The sequence below is a fragment of the Cottoperca gobio genome, chromosome 18 (assembly GCF_900634415.1).
Source record: "Cottoperca gobio chromosome 18, fCotGob3.1, whole genome shotgun sequence".
In the NCBI taxonomy this organism is placed as follows: domain Eukaryota; kingdom Metazoa; phylum Chordata; class Actinopteri; order Perciformes; family Bovichtidae; genus Cottoperca; species Cottoperca gobio.
Genome location: NC_041372.1, coordinates 6,191,434 through 6,208,846, shown reverse-complemented (window position 1 = coordinate 6,208,846; position 17,413 = coordinate 6,191,434). Strand labels below are relative to the sequence as shown.

Genomic DNA, 17,413 nt, shown 5'->3' with positions numbered 1-17,413 from the left:
TCCCCACCCAACTATCTGACAATGGGAAAAAACTAATGTGGGACAGTGGGAAACTCAAATGTCAAACCTTCTAAGTTCAGCAGTATACATTGTTAAAAAAGAAAACGACGATGAGGAGACAAGGGATGGGAAGGGAAAGGTTAGCAGGGACAACCACGATGAATCACGGCGGCCTACCAAGGTTCACTGTGAGCTTGACGCGGCCTCCGTCCAGCTCCAGTCGCAGGGTGTCCGCTGACTCCTTGGAGGTGGTGGCCATGAGCAGGCCATACGCCCGCTGAGACATGAAGCGCAGCGCCAAGTCCTCCGCCTCCGTGTGCATGGTGACCGGCACGATGATCTTGAGGTACATGCTGCCGTCATAACTCAGCACCGTCGCCTCTGGATAGGGGTGAGGTAGAGGACAGAAGGGGGACAGTGACATGGGTAACATTACATTATCTTTGGAGAATCTTCCCATCTGATGTATATAACATTAGATTTAGAACACATGTCTCAATACATCAAACCAAAGATGTTTGACTGTATACCTCGGCCTTATATGAGATACGTTTTTCTTTCTGTCACTGCCTTTTAGCCATTTCAAATATATCCAGAACTAATAAAAAACCCCATTTTTGTCCAAATTGGTGTGTTTGAACATAACATGAGAGGAAGTGAGAACGATGATGATGAACTGAAAACCTATCACAGCAAATTTAAAGAATGAATCATTGCTGTACTTCCCATGCATCTTAGTGGGGTTGAATGTTTGATGACAGCATTTACACTACACCCCCGAGACCTTTGTCTCTGTGTGTGTTTTTGTCATTGGACCTTTATTTCATACTGTTATTAAACATTATTGTGTCTTCATCAGTGTCAAGCTAATGTTTGGTGTGTGCAGAATATGCCCAGGATTTCCAACATCCCAATTACATTTTAAATCAGATGATAAATCTACTACCCAAAGCACAAAAAGAAAACATTCATTATAAAGGACAAAAAAAAGGAAATATTCATAATAACTCCAATATCAGACTCTCCTCAAGATTAAAAAATAATAGTGCAGCTGGTTTCCGAGACATTCTTATTCACACTACGCACAACCACGCCATAAACAGACAGCTGTGCAGAGTGACAGTTCCCTGAGTACTGCTCTTATTCTGCAGCGTGGGTCGATATGCGTCACCATAGTCGAACGTGAGTCATTGTCACAGAGTAAATCCAGGTTTTAGAAAATGAAGGTAAAAAATGCAGGCAAACTGAAAAAATAAATAAAAAAGCCTTTGACCACCATACTTCTTAGATATTTTGTAACAAACCAAAAGTATGGGTTGAACGGCTTCAATCACCCAACTCGACCTCTGTCTGACGAGACAACTTCTGCCACGATATCTCCTGGCTGGGCAAGATTAAATGTAAACAAAAAATAATAGTTTCACAAAAAAGCCATTTGGCATCCTGTAATATCACCTGGGTCTTCTTCCTCTAGTCAACATTATTGAGTGTCCTTACACTCTGTTAACACATGCACTCAATCTATTGACACAGAGACATATGCAGCTGGCTGTTATAAAAGTGCCCTGTGCCACATCCCCGCAGTAACACAAAGCTCCACTAGATGGCAAAAGAGCATCACTGAAACCACACTTGTCGTCTGAGCACCCAAAGACAAAACTGTTCAAATATCACCCTTCAAAATAAAGACATTTCATCCTCTACCTCCACTGTCCTGATTTGAATCCAATCTCTCCTTCCCTCATTACCCTCCTTGTCCCTCAAAATCCCATACTGTCATGGCTCAGTCACCCCCACGGACGTGCAAAGACAAACCATGAAGCGAGGCGCCTGCAGCTAATTGGAATGAATCAGACGTACGTGGTGCGGTTTAACTAGCTAACCTCCCCTCTCTGTGGCGTATGCACCACCTGGGTTTGTGTGACTGACACAGATGGCGGCGGTAGGCCTGGCTGCTCTGTCACACTGCTGCCAACCTCTCGCTGCTTCAGCTTCTATTCCCCTCCCAGCCACCGGGCCCTAATGCCACCCAGCCTCCGGTGGCATTTTGTTTCACGCACATCTCCCAGCGGAGCTCTTACTCTTACTACACAGCAGCTGCTTGGTCGGGTGAAATACGAGGCAGCACGTTGTCGAAATGCTCATTCTAAACTCGTTCCTGGATCTGCTTTATTGGATGGAGTTTACAGCATTACATGGTAAACATTGCACGACATTAACCATATTATTGTATCATGTTTTGACCATCTGTAGTGGGTGATGGCTTGTTTATGTAAGAAAGGTTATTGTGTCAATGTGTGTGTCATTCAGGATCATATAGTGGCTGTATTCTTTTCTGAACTGTGTATAACATAATATATACTATTGCTAAGTAGATGCTGAACTATGTAGTCGAGAAAGACCTTCAAGTTGGTGCTTTCACCCATGAAGACACCCATTCCAGATCACACTCCTTACCTATCTCACAGTTGGAACCCAGGTACCCGGTGCCGATACAATCACATATGTAGCGGTTCCAGCCCTCTTTGCACAGACCTGTGTTTCCACAGGGGGCGCTGCTGCACCTCTTCTGCAGCTCACGGGTGCAGAAACTGCTGACACCGAAGGCGCTCTGGATCTCAGCCAGACGGCGGACATCGCGGCTCTTGCCATCGATGAAGAGGTCGCGGACGCAGCCTACATAGCCGTAGTTAAGAAGCGCCGTCCAAACCTCTGGCGGCAGAATGAGTTCTGACTTAGACTCCGGCAGCCCACCGAGGTACATCTCGCTGTCCAGGTCCAGGATTTCGCTGCCCTCTGGGGAGCTGAAGGGCATGCTGCGGCTGTTGACGGAGATAGATCCTAAAAGACAGAACAACAAACAAGTTATCTATTCAATATTTCTGATATACTGGCAAATAGATACATCTGTCAAACCATAGCTTTATTAATACCTTTATCTGTACAGGTAATGTCTGGATAACTGGTATATGTCTGTGTGTGCATATTGTATTTAAGATACTGAAAGGGTGTTTTAATGACTCAAAGACAGAGCAAAACATTAAAGAAGCCTGTGGTCTGGATAAGTGAGCGAGTGGGTGGGAGGTCAAGTGGCTGAGTGAGTAGTCGAGTGAGTGAATGGTTGGGTGAGAGGAGCAGTAAGTAGATCATTTAGGGCATGGAGCACAGACGGAGGGACATTGGAGACAGGGGGAATAGATGAGAGTAGAGTGTGTTTGTGTGTGTATGTGTGTCTAACATGTCTGTAATAGGCTAAATGGAGGAGAAGGGAAGCAGAATGCAGGAGGGAGTGGGTGAAACAAAAGGCCCTCTATCTTTCTGTGATTAACGACTCCGTCTTAATTTTCTATTAAAAGCCAATTACAGCAGGAGCAGCAGTGAGATCACATGCATGCGCGCGCACACACACACACACACACACACACACACACACACACACACACACACACACACACACACACACACACACACACACACTTCCTCATTATAAGACGCCATTAGGGGGAGATATAATGTCCTAGGTGCTTGCCCACCTACAGATCATTCATCAGACACCAGACAGTCAAGCCTGCAGATGTTGTTGTTTGTGCCCACATCAGAACACAAGTCTCTCTTCAGGTAAATAAACTTACATTAACAAATACCACTAGATTAGTTTTTCTTTTAACAAGCTTTGGTAAGCATTGTGAGCTAGACGACTTCAAAATAATGTCAAAGCCAATTGAGTCTCTTTTTCTGTGACAAACCTGTGCCACTATTCGAGTTCCTACAGAAGCGACCAATACAATGAAAACATTAATAGATTAAGTACATGTTTTGTCCAAGTGCACAGTTGTGGCTTTGTAAAATAGAGTGTATAAAAATTATTTTTGATGAGGCATTGATGATGCTTCTATTTACAAAAGGTAAACAGAACCACCAGACTACAAGAAGAGTGATGAAAATCCTCATTGATGATGGAACCACCCAAAAGTACCGTGTGCTACAGTCATAATTGGACTTTTTGTCCTGATGGTGCAACTCTGTTGATACAAGGCACTAAATCCAACAGATTGTTTTTATCATTTTCTGACATGCTGCTAATTGTGACAGCTAGCTAAAGCAGTGTAACACATATCTGATTGACATGCATCTACTTGATGTGAAAATAAGAACTGCACTGGTTATAAAATGTGAATTAATAATCATCTAACAGAATCACAATTAAAGGTTTGCGCAGCCATATTCTAGATCAGTTGTCAGTTTAAACATGACAAGTTGAAAGCACCCCCTCACCTTTCCTCCCTTCCCTCTGGAAATCCACATGACACCATTCCCCGTCATTGACCTTCTTGTTGCTAGCCTTCAGCTTTGTTTTTCCAGAGCCCATATCGATCAGCAGGTACAAATACCCCTCCAGCAGCTCCATGGCGAAGTAATCAGTCTTCAGTTCCCTACCAGGCTTCTGCTCTTTGGGACCCTGAGGACGGCCGTGGCTGAACAACAGGAGCCCGCTGGGCTCTGAAGTGCGGAAATCGAAGGAAATAGATCCCGTCTTCTTGGTGTTCCACTTCGGCAGGGAGATGTAAGATTCTGGGGTCTCAAAGGTGACGGGGTCCAGAGCTGCCACGTCCTCACAGCGGAACACCAAGTCGCCATTCAAGTTGATTTTAGGGTCTCGCTCGATGGCCAGCCGCGACAGCTCCAGCTTAAAGTCGTTGTTTTTGTACACCACCTGAGAGCAGAAGGGAGATCGAGTGGTTACAAGGTTATGATTCTGGAGAAAATAGTGGTGGAGTTAAATATTGGCGTCGACAATTGGATACCTATTTAAAAATGGACTTTCTTATATAGCCTAACAAAAAGCAGCTGCAACAAAGAAGAACATTCTGCCCATAATCATGAGATCCCACAGATGCATACTAATTACCCAAATTAATTTCAAGTGTCAGTTATAGTGGCTGCTGGGAAATCTTGTCAGCATGAATCAAGACGTAAATGTAATACATGACTTTCTCTTGAACAGCGGTGTGAATACAACGTGCTACAGAAGCTACTTTTCTATCTCTGAGTAAAGAACCAAGGAACTTAGTTCATACGAGTGCTGGGTTTACTGATGTTCCATGATTTGTTAAAGGCGATCCTTCACACTTTGAAAAGTTTTCAAACGCTGAGCAACCACTTAGTGCCACTGAGTGAGCCAGGGCAAGCTTCCAAGGACTTTACTGACGTCTCAGTGTGTCTGTGCATCAAGCTCCGGCCACCACTGTATCTCTTAAGTCTTGATCAAATCCATAAAGCGCACAAACTATTTATGGAACAAAAAGTGCAGCTTAGAAATATCAGTATATGCACAGTGAATTGAAAAAAACATAAAAGGCTCCAGGGCATACTCAGACGCAGGGAGAAGTGAATGTTGCCTACGGCCTTAATGTAAATGTCTCCGACAGCCTTTGATGAAATACAGCTCTATTGTTTCAGCTCAAAGGGTGATTTTATGCCTCACTATATGCATTCATAATGGCTTAAGTGCTAAAGGCAAAGTAAATTATCCTTGTCTCTCATTGTTTCGGTTCTCCTTTTATTTGTTGAACACTCTGTAGACTGTGTTTTGCGAGGCCGTCCTCAAGGTAATAGTGTGAAGCAGCCGAGGTCTTGTATTTGTTTGTGTGTGTTTTCTCTCCTGATTTTGAGGGCTCTTCACGCTCCCTCACACACACACCGACAGGTAATAGGAAAGTAGAGAAGGCTATTTCTCCTCTTCATCTTTGTTTCCTGGTGCTATCGCAGCAGCAAGGTTAAGGACACTGTTCTGCTATTGTAAAGTCTCAAGTTTGATCCCGGCAGCAGACATGTTCTGTTGAATGTGCACTGAGTAAAGACAGGAGAGCTCCCTGCTCGTTGTGTTAACATTCTTCCTTCAGTGTCACATCAGTGCTTTTCCATGCTTTTTCTTGTTAACCACAAACTGTGAACTGCTCTTATTACGCACCGTTTTAAATTCATACCATGCAGTCTTATATTGATTTCCTACCTTCCTCGTGGCCATTTATATCTATTCCTTTTGGTAGAATATGAAAATCTTATTTGATATAATGTGAACATTCAATTGTAAGGGTAAAATTAGAAAATTAAAGTAAAAAGTAAAAAATGTTTGTGTGCATTGGCCAGTTTTCCTGTTTGCACCACTGGAAGGCTCGTCTTGTGCAATGTGGTTCCCTTGTATTGGTTTTTGACCATCTAATTTCACCAGAAGGCTGCTGTCAATCCTCTTTCTCTGTCACAGTATCTCATCCAAACGCCCTCCAAATCTGACCTATTTTCCCCCATGCGTGCACGCACGTACTTTCTCTCTCCCGTTACACCTACACACAGGCACAGGATGAACCACAAGAACACAGATATGCTGGGTTATTCCTGAATTTAAGCCTTCTTTGGTTGTCTCCTTCTTTGGCCTCGCCGCCACATGTACTGTTCACCTCATAATGTCGTCATTAGCAGAGATTAGTCCCGGTAATTAGCCCGGATAACGCTAAAACTGACAGCTAATAAAGCGTGAGCTCTCTTGGCTTAAGGTGTTAGAAAATGAGATGGGTAGGTGAAAGAGAAGTAAAGCACTGGAAGGGGGGGAGAATATTTGCATTCATTTGATTTATTTTGAGTTATTTATTTTTTGTTTATTCATGCTGCTCTGTTTCTACGGAAAGAAAAAGGCAGCCTGGTGTTCTGCTTTTCACGACAGATCATACTGCATGTAGGGGAAAAGAGGAGGCAGGGAATAACGCTGGCAACACGCTGCGACAGATGACTTTGAATTCTAGCCAAACGGCACGACGTCTACCACGACACATTTGCCCGTTTCTTTCTTTTCACAGACTCGGAAGGTTAAGGTGTAAAACTAAAAGTCAAGTCCAATAAACACTTTTGACCAGACCAACTATTCTGTTGTGGAGCGATGGTCAAATTAGCATGACATTCAGTGTGAGTCCCCAGGAAGACAATTCCTAATGATATTAGTTAAGTCAAAAATATCCCTATATTATACTTGGGTCAATAAAAACACTGATGTTTTCATTATATTCTTTGTGGTATTCTTGGTGCGAACCTAAAAAGGTCAACTTTGAACAAAAGATAGTTAAACGTAAAAGAAACAAGGCTGCTGTGGGACTAGGAGCTGCCATATTTACATGAAACTGTAGCAATAGTTGCATTTCCACAGTCACTTAAGTCTTTCAGTGTGTCTCTCGCAAAACAAAATACAAATGTAAAAAGGAGAGAAGTAGCCAGGGGCCAACAACAAACTAAAAAGCAGAACACAGAAGAAGGTGGGAGAATACAAAGGAGAGGTGTCCAGCAGTAAGGAAGGAAGGCGAAGATGGCGGTGAATGACAAATGAGAGGAAGATGAGGGTAACAGAGGGACTGAGCGATGCATGGGAGCACCAAAGTGTGTGAGCCATGTAGGGCAAACTCTGAACACTATATCAAATAAGATGTGCCTTTGTAAAGCAAAGAAGCCAGACAATTGGTGCTCTGTCAGGGGCAGACTCTGGATAAATGCATGTGCTGACTCAGCATGTAGAGACAATATGCCTTTCTTTCATATCGTCAAATCTTTCAGGGAGTCTGGCTTTATACTGACACTAGTATTATGTGCTCTTCAGAATCGGGAGGGAATGTCCGGACAGCTCAGCTAATGAGCCAAATTGTCCGCTGCAAAAGAAGCTCGCCGGCTTTGTCCACTGATTAAAAGACAACTGTCAAAGGTCATAACAAACTTTGAAACCCTGAGCAGAGTTAATAATGTCCAGCAACACCGTGTTTTGTCCCCTCTTTTGAGGCGACGATCACTTGTCTTCTGAATTCATTGTCTCGGTTAGAAGAGCCACAGGGTGTTTTTGACTTGGGTTAACTTCGGTGATCTTTGTCAAATCCGAATGTGCGTAGCCACGACATGGACTGTGACGGGGCCAAAGCCTGCCTCAGGGGTGACTCCATTGATTTCTGAAACTCCGCAAACTTAACACCCTGCAAGATCAGCGGTGCAAAATGAATCTTTTTTTTCCCAATGTATTTGGGCATGTGAATGTTGATGAGCCAAAAGGCTGCTTTGTGTGTTAAAGAAAAGTATATACATACATATTAATTCACTTTAGTGACATTTACTGACAGTTTGTGAAGCACTTTCAGCAAGACTTTGCATTGATTGATGTTGCCGTAGTGACAAGGAAGCACAACTGGAAAGGGCTTTGCAGCAGCACACTTCCTGCTACAGAGTCCCAAATGATTGTTTACTTGTGGTAGGTGGGGTGTAAGTGGTGGCAACGGACGACTCCAGAAGATTTTATCTTGCAAAAATGGTGAGACAAGAGGGAAGCTGCAGACGAAGAGATAGAGCCTCAATATGAAGTTGGGCAGGGTGGGAGAGAGAGTGAAAGAGAGAGCAGGCAAGGAGAAGGGCCAGAGCATTCATCCAGTGCAAGGAATCAGTCGAAGAAATCAATTTTTAATTTGGACGTCAGGATGGCAAAGCTGGCGTGCCAACATCGCTACTATGGACTTAATTACACAAATGTGCCCCCAAGAAAGGGAAGATGAGAGTAAGAGAGAGGTGGAGAGAAGTGAGGAGAGAGGTGGGACAGAGAGAGAGAGAGAGAGAGAGAGAGAGAGAGAGAGAGAGAGAGAGAGAGAGAGGGAGGGAGGGAGGAGTGTGAAATGGGTGATAGCAAGGTCAGTGACTGGTTGAGAGATAGAGAGGCGGAGGTTGCGGTGGAGAGACAGATGGCGATATGCATAAGAAGAGAGGAATCAAGGCTAGGGGGCTGAGGAGCAGAGAAAACCTGATTTCACACCACAGCCTTCTGACTGGGAGCCTAGAAAAACACACACAGGCACATCATACAGGGTATGATCATAGCACGTGGGTGACTTTGAACACACACATACACAGACACACACTGTAGGAACACACAGCAAATACACACTTCATAGGGCTTCAGTGCCTCTTTTGGTGCCTTTTTACTCTTCTTCTGCCATCCTCTTCCTTTGGATTTCTGCGGCCTGGAGGGTATTGGCCAAGCGTATCAAAGGCGTTTGACCACGGTGGCGGAATGAAAGCCTTGCCCCGGACCATAACACCACTGATAATCCGAGCTGTGCCATCGAACTAGCAAAGGATGAAACACACTGCTGTCTACCCCCCCCACCACCACTCACTTTATTTTCAGCGTGTACTGCTTTACCTGCCGCTCTCAGTTACTCTCAGTGCAGGTTTTCTGGTGCCTTTCTCGCTCAGTCATTACAGCTTGACGACAGCTGAAAAGTTGAACCCATAAAACCGTAACAACGGGAAAAACAACCGGTCAGCTGCAGCTTCAGGAGAGCTCAAGTCTGGATCAAATACTATGTAGACTGTTCACCTTTGCTGCACCTGGCACCACTAAACTAAACCTAGAGTCAACAGTACAATATGGAAATCTTACAATTGACTATCTAGGCCTACTGGGCAATCCATCGGGATTGGGAGAGACCGGCCTCACGCCGTCAGCAAAATGCTTCCCTTGATTTGAGGAAAACCAGATTTATTAGATTCTATACTTGGCTACTTAACTTTTCTTGAGCAGAGTTTTGCAGTGCTGACCCAGCCCCATGCTGCCAGATGAAAAATATAGCCCTTGGCAGAAGGTCAAACATAAATGTCAATGTCTAATGTTTACAGTTACACTACTCCTCTCCTGTTTTTTTTTATACTGAGATGTATTCCTTCCATCTCAAATCAGTTTACCTTTACCTATCATATTTCAGCAATCCAATAAAATGTGTCGCCAACAAATTCAATTACTATCACCTAAAACAATTTCCTCTTTTCAACTCCATATCAAACCTTTAATTTATTCCTCCACTTCTGGCTATTTCTTCCTAATTTCCTCAGTGCAGCATCTCCTCTCACTTAGTTTATTATTGGTGCATCACTCAGTCTACCCAGCAGCGTCTCAAACGCTCTGCTCTCCAACCATCTGCTCTGATTTTTTACTTCCGGCACTTGACTCACATTTTCTCTCTTCACGTTCACCTCTACTTGTTGCCGTTAGCACTCGCCATAGTCTGTTTTCCTAGCGTTTCACACGCCCCCTCCCCCTCCCTGTGCTCTGTCTGTACGTTGACTGTAAATCCAGCCTTGTCTTGATGAGAGAGGATAGTTAAACGCCTTGGGAAGTTTAAGACCCACGAGGGATCCTTCTGATAGCAACCCAAATAATGAAAATGTAATTCTACAGGCATAATTAAGTTAGAGATAGGCGATTACTGTGCGATCCATTAAAAGTGATGGCAAAAGTAATTACTTATTCAATCAGTGTGGTTTTATGAGGAAATGCGATGGCACCATGTTGCGTCGCCTCTATACAAGTCATTACATTTAGAAGGGCATAATACTGCTGTGATTGGTCCTCTTGACAGCTTGTTAAGCTGTAAATTAAAGCCCTGCTGAAAATAAAAGTCAGTTTTTTCTCAAACCTGAAGAAATAACATTTTTGTACGACAACTGTCCTCTACGTATCCATCAGTGTGTACTGTAGATGTGGCGGTGTGATAGAGTGTGTATACCTGCATGGCTGTGAATATGAATCTGGAACTTTCTGTTGGTGTTTCTTTTGCTTTTTGCTTTGGTCTATGTTGTGGTTAGGAGGAAAGAGAATGAACACTTGAAAGAGATTCCGGATACTGTATGTCTGACACGTCCTACTTTCACATACTGTCTGCCCAGACTGATCATTCTCGGGTGTTAGAGTCAACACAAATGTGTTAGTATGATGCTATATCACAGCCGAACAAGCTGTGTGTTTTCACTGCAACTTTATGATGGTTGTATGATTACATTTTTCCATTTCCATTTTGTTTGGAAGAAAACAATTCTTATACTTACACAGCTGAGCGTAATATCTTAAACTAACCACACGTTCGATCAGCTACGTACAGTATATATTTACGATCGTACAGAGCAACTCACATCTTTAAGGCAGCCCATGAAGTTGTTGCTGACTGGTGATCCGGGCAGGTCGGCGGTGTTGGGGCTTCCTCCAATGTAGAAGAAGTCATCTGAACCCAACATGGTGTAATCCTCCTGGGTGTAACCAGTGGTGGTCAATATACCATCCACTGAGATGGTCACCTGGCATAGACATGGCCCAAAAGAGACAGAGAAGAGAGAGAGAGAGAGAGAGAGAGAGAGAGAGAGAGAGAGAGAGAGAGAGAGAGAGAGAGAGAGAGAGAGAGAGATAGAGCAGGGATAGATAGATAGAAATACGGAATGATGAGAATGGAGAGAAGTTAGAAGAATGAGGAGGAAAAACAAGGAAGAAAGTGGATTAAACACCAGTGATGGGTGGAGTTGTCCCCTAAATGGTATCGCTTGTTTGTTTGCTTTTGGTGCCACTCAGACTGGGAGCTTTCACTATAGAGTGCAGTTGCTAAGAGAACAACATTGGAACAGCGCAGTGCCCACTGTGTAATTACTGAATCCTGATTTAATTGAGTAAAGGCAAAAGTAGGCTTTAATTGTATCCTATACAGGATTAAGTGCACTTTAAACAAAAACAATATGGCAGCCAGAGCAAAAACACGATCTTACAGGTAACAAACTAACTATATTTAAACTATTACTTGGGCTTTCCATGCTTTTTCTGCAATATTCCTTTGCTGAACTAGTCCTCACTCAAGGAACTACCAGTAGAAATAAACCCCTTTTCATTATTCAATCGCCTCCAGTCTTGTCTTTTGTGCAAGGTTACACGTTCTGTGCCGCATGTTTGATCGCTAACGGGGCTGAAAGTGCCGGGAGGAATAAAACACACAGCCGCAAGCTGATGGTTTGAGACAGTGTGGATTGTAATGCAGAAAGAAGACTTTAATATAAAAATATTTATAATTTTAGCTGGTATTTTGAGATCTGTAAAATGAAGTCTCGGTACTGTTGTGTTGCTGGAATATGACCAACTTGATCAAAAATAGTTCTAACCAGAATTACATCAGCGTGTGTGGGGACGACTCTGCTAGTGATGTAACACAAGCCCTTACAAGATAAGGTGAAGCAACTGTTTTAAATTCAACACCAGACCTTGTCGGTTCAAAGAATACACGAAGAGTGAATAAAATGACACGAGGAATATGCTCAATTGAAAATAGAATGAATCTCAAATCAGGATAAGGATTTCCTCGACTCAGTTCTTTCACGAGTTGACATTTTACATTACACTCGATGCAAAGCAGCTAACTGCATTATTTAACGAAAATGCTAATACGTATGAATGGCTATTTGTATTATATCGTGTCTGTATTTGCTATCAGTAACACGGCTATGCTGCTACACAAACATCATAATGCTGCTTGATTTGGATTTTTGCAGTTAGTGACCAATTTATTGTCTAATTATCCTAATAAAGCTGGCCTGGGTGAAAGCGAAGAACTCATGTCTCTCACTCAACATCTGTTATTCTGCATAGATGTACACATCTTAAATACAGAACTGCAGGGAGCCGTGTACACAACCATCTGTTTTTTATTACCTTTGTACAGAAGTGTCGCCAGCACAAGCTACCTGAATTTCAGTCGGGGTGCAACTTTACATTTAGGTCATTTTACATTTGACAGTACTTCATTTTGCATGTTGGATCTCGAGATACTACTTTAGTTTAGTGTAAGTTTTGTAATACAGACGTATTTTACACAAAATAATTGAATTCAATCTACAGAAATAGCATTTGTCCTCTAAGAAAAAAAAAAAAAAAAAAGCTTCAACTCAATATGAAGTGCAACAAACAGGCTGAAAAGTAACCTTAGCAACTGCACTCGACAGATCAGCCGCCCCAGCTAAGTGCTCGTCTTCTCTTTTCTTGACAGTTTTTTGTTGTTGTTGCCGTACTTCCCTTCTTAACAGGGCAACTCATTTTTATGTCTGCTGTTGCTACTTGTGGATAAAAGAGCGATCGCATATGCCAGATGTATCTGGCATGTAGAATCTGTGGTTGAACGTGCTGGTGTGTTGGGGTCATCTTTGAAGATCTCAGATTAGGCTTTCAGCAGGGCAACCTGATTTGTCCTATAGGGACAAGAAGCTAAGGAGGAGAAACGAGGGGGGGGGGGGGGGGGGGGGGGCGGGGCGGATTGGGGCACGACCTCTAGTCAAAACGGTAGAGATTTAACCTATACATTTTCTGAAATGAAAAATGTTGACGAAAGCGCTGGAGAACCTATTTTATGGCCAAGCTCGGCTCTTTGGGAGAATGTTTAGCGGAGGGTTGTCGATGGCACATCGTCGAGGCTGGATGTGCTCATTGGGGACCAACATTGGCGAGCTGCCAGACACCGATGAAGTTTCTAGCTAAAGAGGAGAAAGTGTTCTTTCTCTCGCCATCTCCATCATCCCAGTATCCAACACCTACATTCTTCAAAGCTTGTAATGTACGCAGCACATTAAAAAGAAATCCTTGTGGCAATCATCTTACAATTATTGATTAATTGTGTGATCAGAGGTAGGCAATAAAAGAAAACCCCACAGAGATCCAAAATAGGAACATGCATTGACAGTCAAAAAATAAACATAAGCTAAACAAATATCCACGGGTTTCCTCCTTCTCTAATTATTCACAAGAGCTAGCTCAACTTTGTTTCAACCAGACTGCACACTCATGCCATTGAGTAATATTACAAGCACTTGCATCAGTGACCAGAGGAGGGAAAGGGTGATGATAACACAGGTTTGCTATTGGAAATACCCCGATGCTCCTGGCCTGGAAGTCACACAGTGTGGAGGAATGTATTCCTGTCTCAAAACCTTTGTTGCAAAAATGCAGATTGATTATTCTTCAAATAAGAGAGTGAAATAGATTCTAGCAGAGAGATGGTGGCTGCTTGTTCTGCTTTGTTTTGAATTATATCATTCAGTGTGGAGACACACAGCTTGATGAAACAGAATGTAATCGTTATTTCCTGTATGAAAAACAACTGTGATTTATTTTGCTGGGAAAATGTCCTTATGAGACTTCAGCACATGCAACAATATGACCTGGAAATAAAGTGATCACAGCTTCCTTCTTGAAGCATACAAAACATACACCTCCAAAAATATAACTAATTAACACAATTCTAGCTAAATTGTTTTAGTGAGAACTTAATAATAATAATATGATATATTGAAAATAATAATTAAACACTAAAATATAAAAATCTCGCCTGGCTTGTTTCACAGACACCTGAAACAAGCAACTAACACGACACCAATAAAAATAGGACTAAATAAGACAACACAAATAACATGCAAAGTCCACTTCCTGCTTCTATCGGATCTCTTAGTTTGTACTCAGCCGCTCTTCAAATCCTCCTTCGGCCCAGTACAAACAGAAACCAAACGGAGCCGGCTGATCTCTGCTGAACTGTTTGCCCCAGATGTTATAGAAAACACAGTGTGGAGCTGCGTTACACATAGATATACTGTGAAGAGATCGACATAGCCATGAATCCAAATGGGAGGATTCCGTTTTAACACAGAGTGGCACATGTTCTTTCTATCTGTTATGATATCAATATTCCCCCTATTCAATCAATCGTTCTATTTTGTGATTGCTCCTCATAAACCACTAACTACAGCTGAGCGTGTTACAGGCTCATTGACCACATAAGTAGGTCCCACCTCTCATCAAGTAAACTAAGGACAACATGATTCCAACTGGGATTACACTGACTCAACTTGTATCGCACATAAAAAGTCAATAACACTAATCTTGTAATGATAGGACTGACCAGGATCCTGTATCTACCTCACGTCTTACACACAGTTACCAACAAACTATCCCAGCTCATCCTCCGTCTTTACTCATTTTGAGGATTCTGGAAGCCTCTTGAGAGCGAGAGTGAGCTGAAGGTAAAACATGAACAGCAGCTACTACTTCCATACAGAAGTGCATCAGAATGAAGACAGATCGTCTTGAGGGGTTGAGGAGAAGCCGTACGCCGATTACAAATGAAAAAAATAGAGGAATGTTACACGTTATGGTATTTGAAGCTATATCATTTCACGCCTTCAACACATACAATGGAAAATAGCTTTGTGTGACTTACTGTCACTGTGTGCACACACACCTTTTATCTATTTGGAGCATCCAAACTTTACTTTCAGGAAGAGTTTGTAGCGTCTATGTCAGCCATTTCTAACTTGTGCAAACACAGTCCATCCAAGTACGGACACCTCTCAGTACCTTCATATGTTCAACATCATAGTCCGTGCAGGGAGGAGGCAGCAAGCTTACCTTGGAAATGTATCACTTACCCTTGTTGGCACTACATGTGATCTTTCCCAGGGAGAAACAATGTGTTATATTTACAAAATACAGCTCACATAAGAAATGTCATAATAGATCACACCCATTAGCTCAGGTCAAAGCCAGACCCGCAGGAAGGAAGGTAGGTTGTTGAAAAGAGAAAGAAGGTGTTCCCATCCGGCGGTGGACTTCGGCAGGTGTCTGGCAGCTGGTCAATGCGTATTAGCCGAGAGTAATTTATTGTAGGAGGAGATTCTGTCTGTCAACATTAAATATGGAATATGTAGTTTTAACTAAGCTACATATCCAGGTTAGTAAATGAGGGAGGGTTGGGAGGCTTGGGGGCGAGTGCTGTTTGGCAGTTGTCAAAGGGATGGGTGAGAGAAAGGGGGGGGGAGTTGTTTTAGTTGTGTGCCGAAATTAGTTAAAAGGGTTGGAGGGTGAACAAAATCGGTTAGTACTTTTGTAAGTAAGGGAAAGTCAGACACAAAAATGGTTGTTAGTACAGTTACAACAAAGGTTTGATCCAAACAGTAGATTAGTAACACTGTTTTAGTCAATTTAGTCAACGTGAAGTAGGTGAGGATTCTTTAAAAGTCCTCTGAAATTTGATTGCTCAAACCAGGTCCAAATGTGGACTGAATGTGTTATTTCATGTGCGAGGGTTTTGTTTTGGTTAAGAGGAAATAAAATGAATCCATCCAAGCTAACAGGGTGACACAAAAGCCATGCACTTAAATGGAAAGATGACAGGGTAGAATGGGGATGTGGGGGGTGAATTCCATTAGACACAACACAAAAACAGACAAAACTATTAAAAAAAAAAAAAAAAAAAAAATCATCTGGCACGATGCAGCAAAATGGGAAAGTAGAAGGGGAGTAAATGCAATTGCAGGGCACCACAACACCAGACAAATGAGGAAAGGAAGAGAGCTCTCAATGTTTAGGTTTGGACAGGAATGCAACGGAGAAACCCAAAGACACATGTGCAACAGACGGACACGCGCTGGGGTGAGAGCAGCATGTACTCTGTGAGTATGCTGATATGAAGACGTTCAATGGAAACATGCAAACTGGGTGCAGGGACACAACCACTGGTTACTGTGGGTTTGAAGGTTGAAGCGGGTCAGGATGAGACCAATGTCAGCAATCACAGATGAAATCAATGGAAATGAGAGGATTTTTTTTAAAGAATGGAGAAAAAGGAGAGAAGGGAGAGAGGACTTCCGCGACTTGGTGAATAGAGCAATTAGAATACTCCACATTATTATTATTTCTGATGTGAGCTCAAAATTGCTTCATAACTTTTTGTCAAATTTGAGCCATGACTGAGTGAGTCACTAGATTCAGTGGCTTAATGCAGACTCTTTCTCCAACTCATGTGTTATGATGGATTGGGACAGTATATTTCTTGGGGCATCAATCCTCTATTCACCCAGAAATGAAAGTCTGTCTCCCCTCTTTACTTTTTCCCTTTTTTTTTGTTTCAGCGAGATAAGATGTGAGGTCATTATTCATTTTAGTGAGTTAATTTTGAAGTTAAACTTATAGAATAAAAAAATAAATAAAAAAAATAAAGTAAAATCAAAACAGCAAGAGGGTGTGGCTAACATGTTTCATGGCCATATCGATTAGATTAGGAAAATTGATATATGTATGTATATATGTTAGCCATGATATATACATATACATATATACTCAATGCAATCTGTATATAAAAAAAACAACAAAAACTTAAATTGGGAAGGGGGTTCAAGTCTCTTCATGCAAGTGGTGAGGCCAGTAAAATATAATAAATATAAGTTAGTGTTAGTGTTAATGAGGGGTCGATCGCACACAGATCAGATTTTCCCAGGCAGTTCCTTTTATGGTCTGCATCAACGGCCAGACAGCTTCCTTTATTGATTCCTCCAGTGAAAGCAAGTAAAACTGAACACAACAATTAAAATAAGATCCCACTAAGGTCTTAGTCAGATAATCGTCATTTATTAAACATAAAAGTTATTTTAAACTTCCCCCAGTTTGCCGCTTAATAAAATGGCAATTGCGAGTCAATTAAGAGCTTTCATTGTTACTCCTGGTTTGATTTTCTGCACCCAATCAGGGGACTAACGCCACATT

The 17,413-nt window shown here is 42.3% G+C and overlaps 1 protein-coding gene across 6 annotated transcripts in view; it reads right to left on the bottom strand.

Moving 5' to 3' along the window:
• nrxn2b (neurexin 2b) overlaps positions 1-17,413 on the bottom strand; it is a 503,322-nt gene that overhangs the window by 289,846 nt on the left and 196,063 nt on the right. For all 6 annotated transcript variants that reach the window (XM_029455250.1, XM_029455256.1, XM_029455255.1 and 3 more), the window contains 4 exons: positions 10,987-11,148; positions 4,276-4,714; positions 2,458-2,841; positions 178-381 (listed from right to left, as the gene is read on the bottom strand). In XM_029455250.1, coding sequence (XP_029311110.1) covers positions 178-381; positions 2,458-2,841; positions 4,276-4,714; positions 10,987-11,148 — 1,189 coding nt within the window. The remainder of the gene's footprint in view (positions 1-177; positions 382-2,457; positions 2,842-4,275; positions 4,715-10,986; positions 11,149-17,413) is intronic.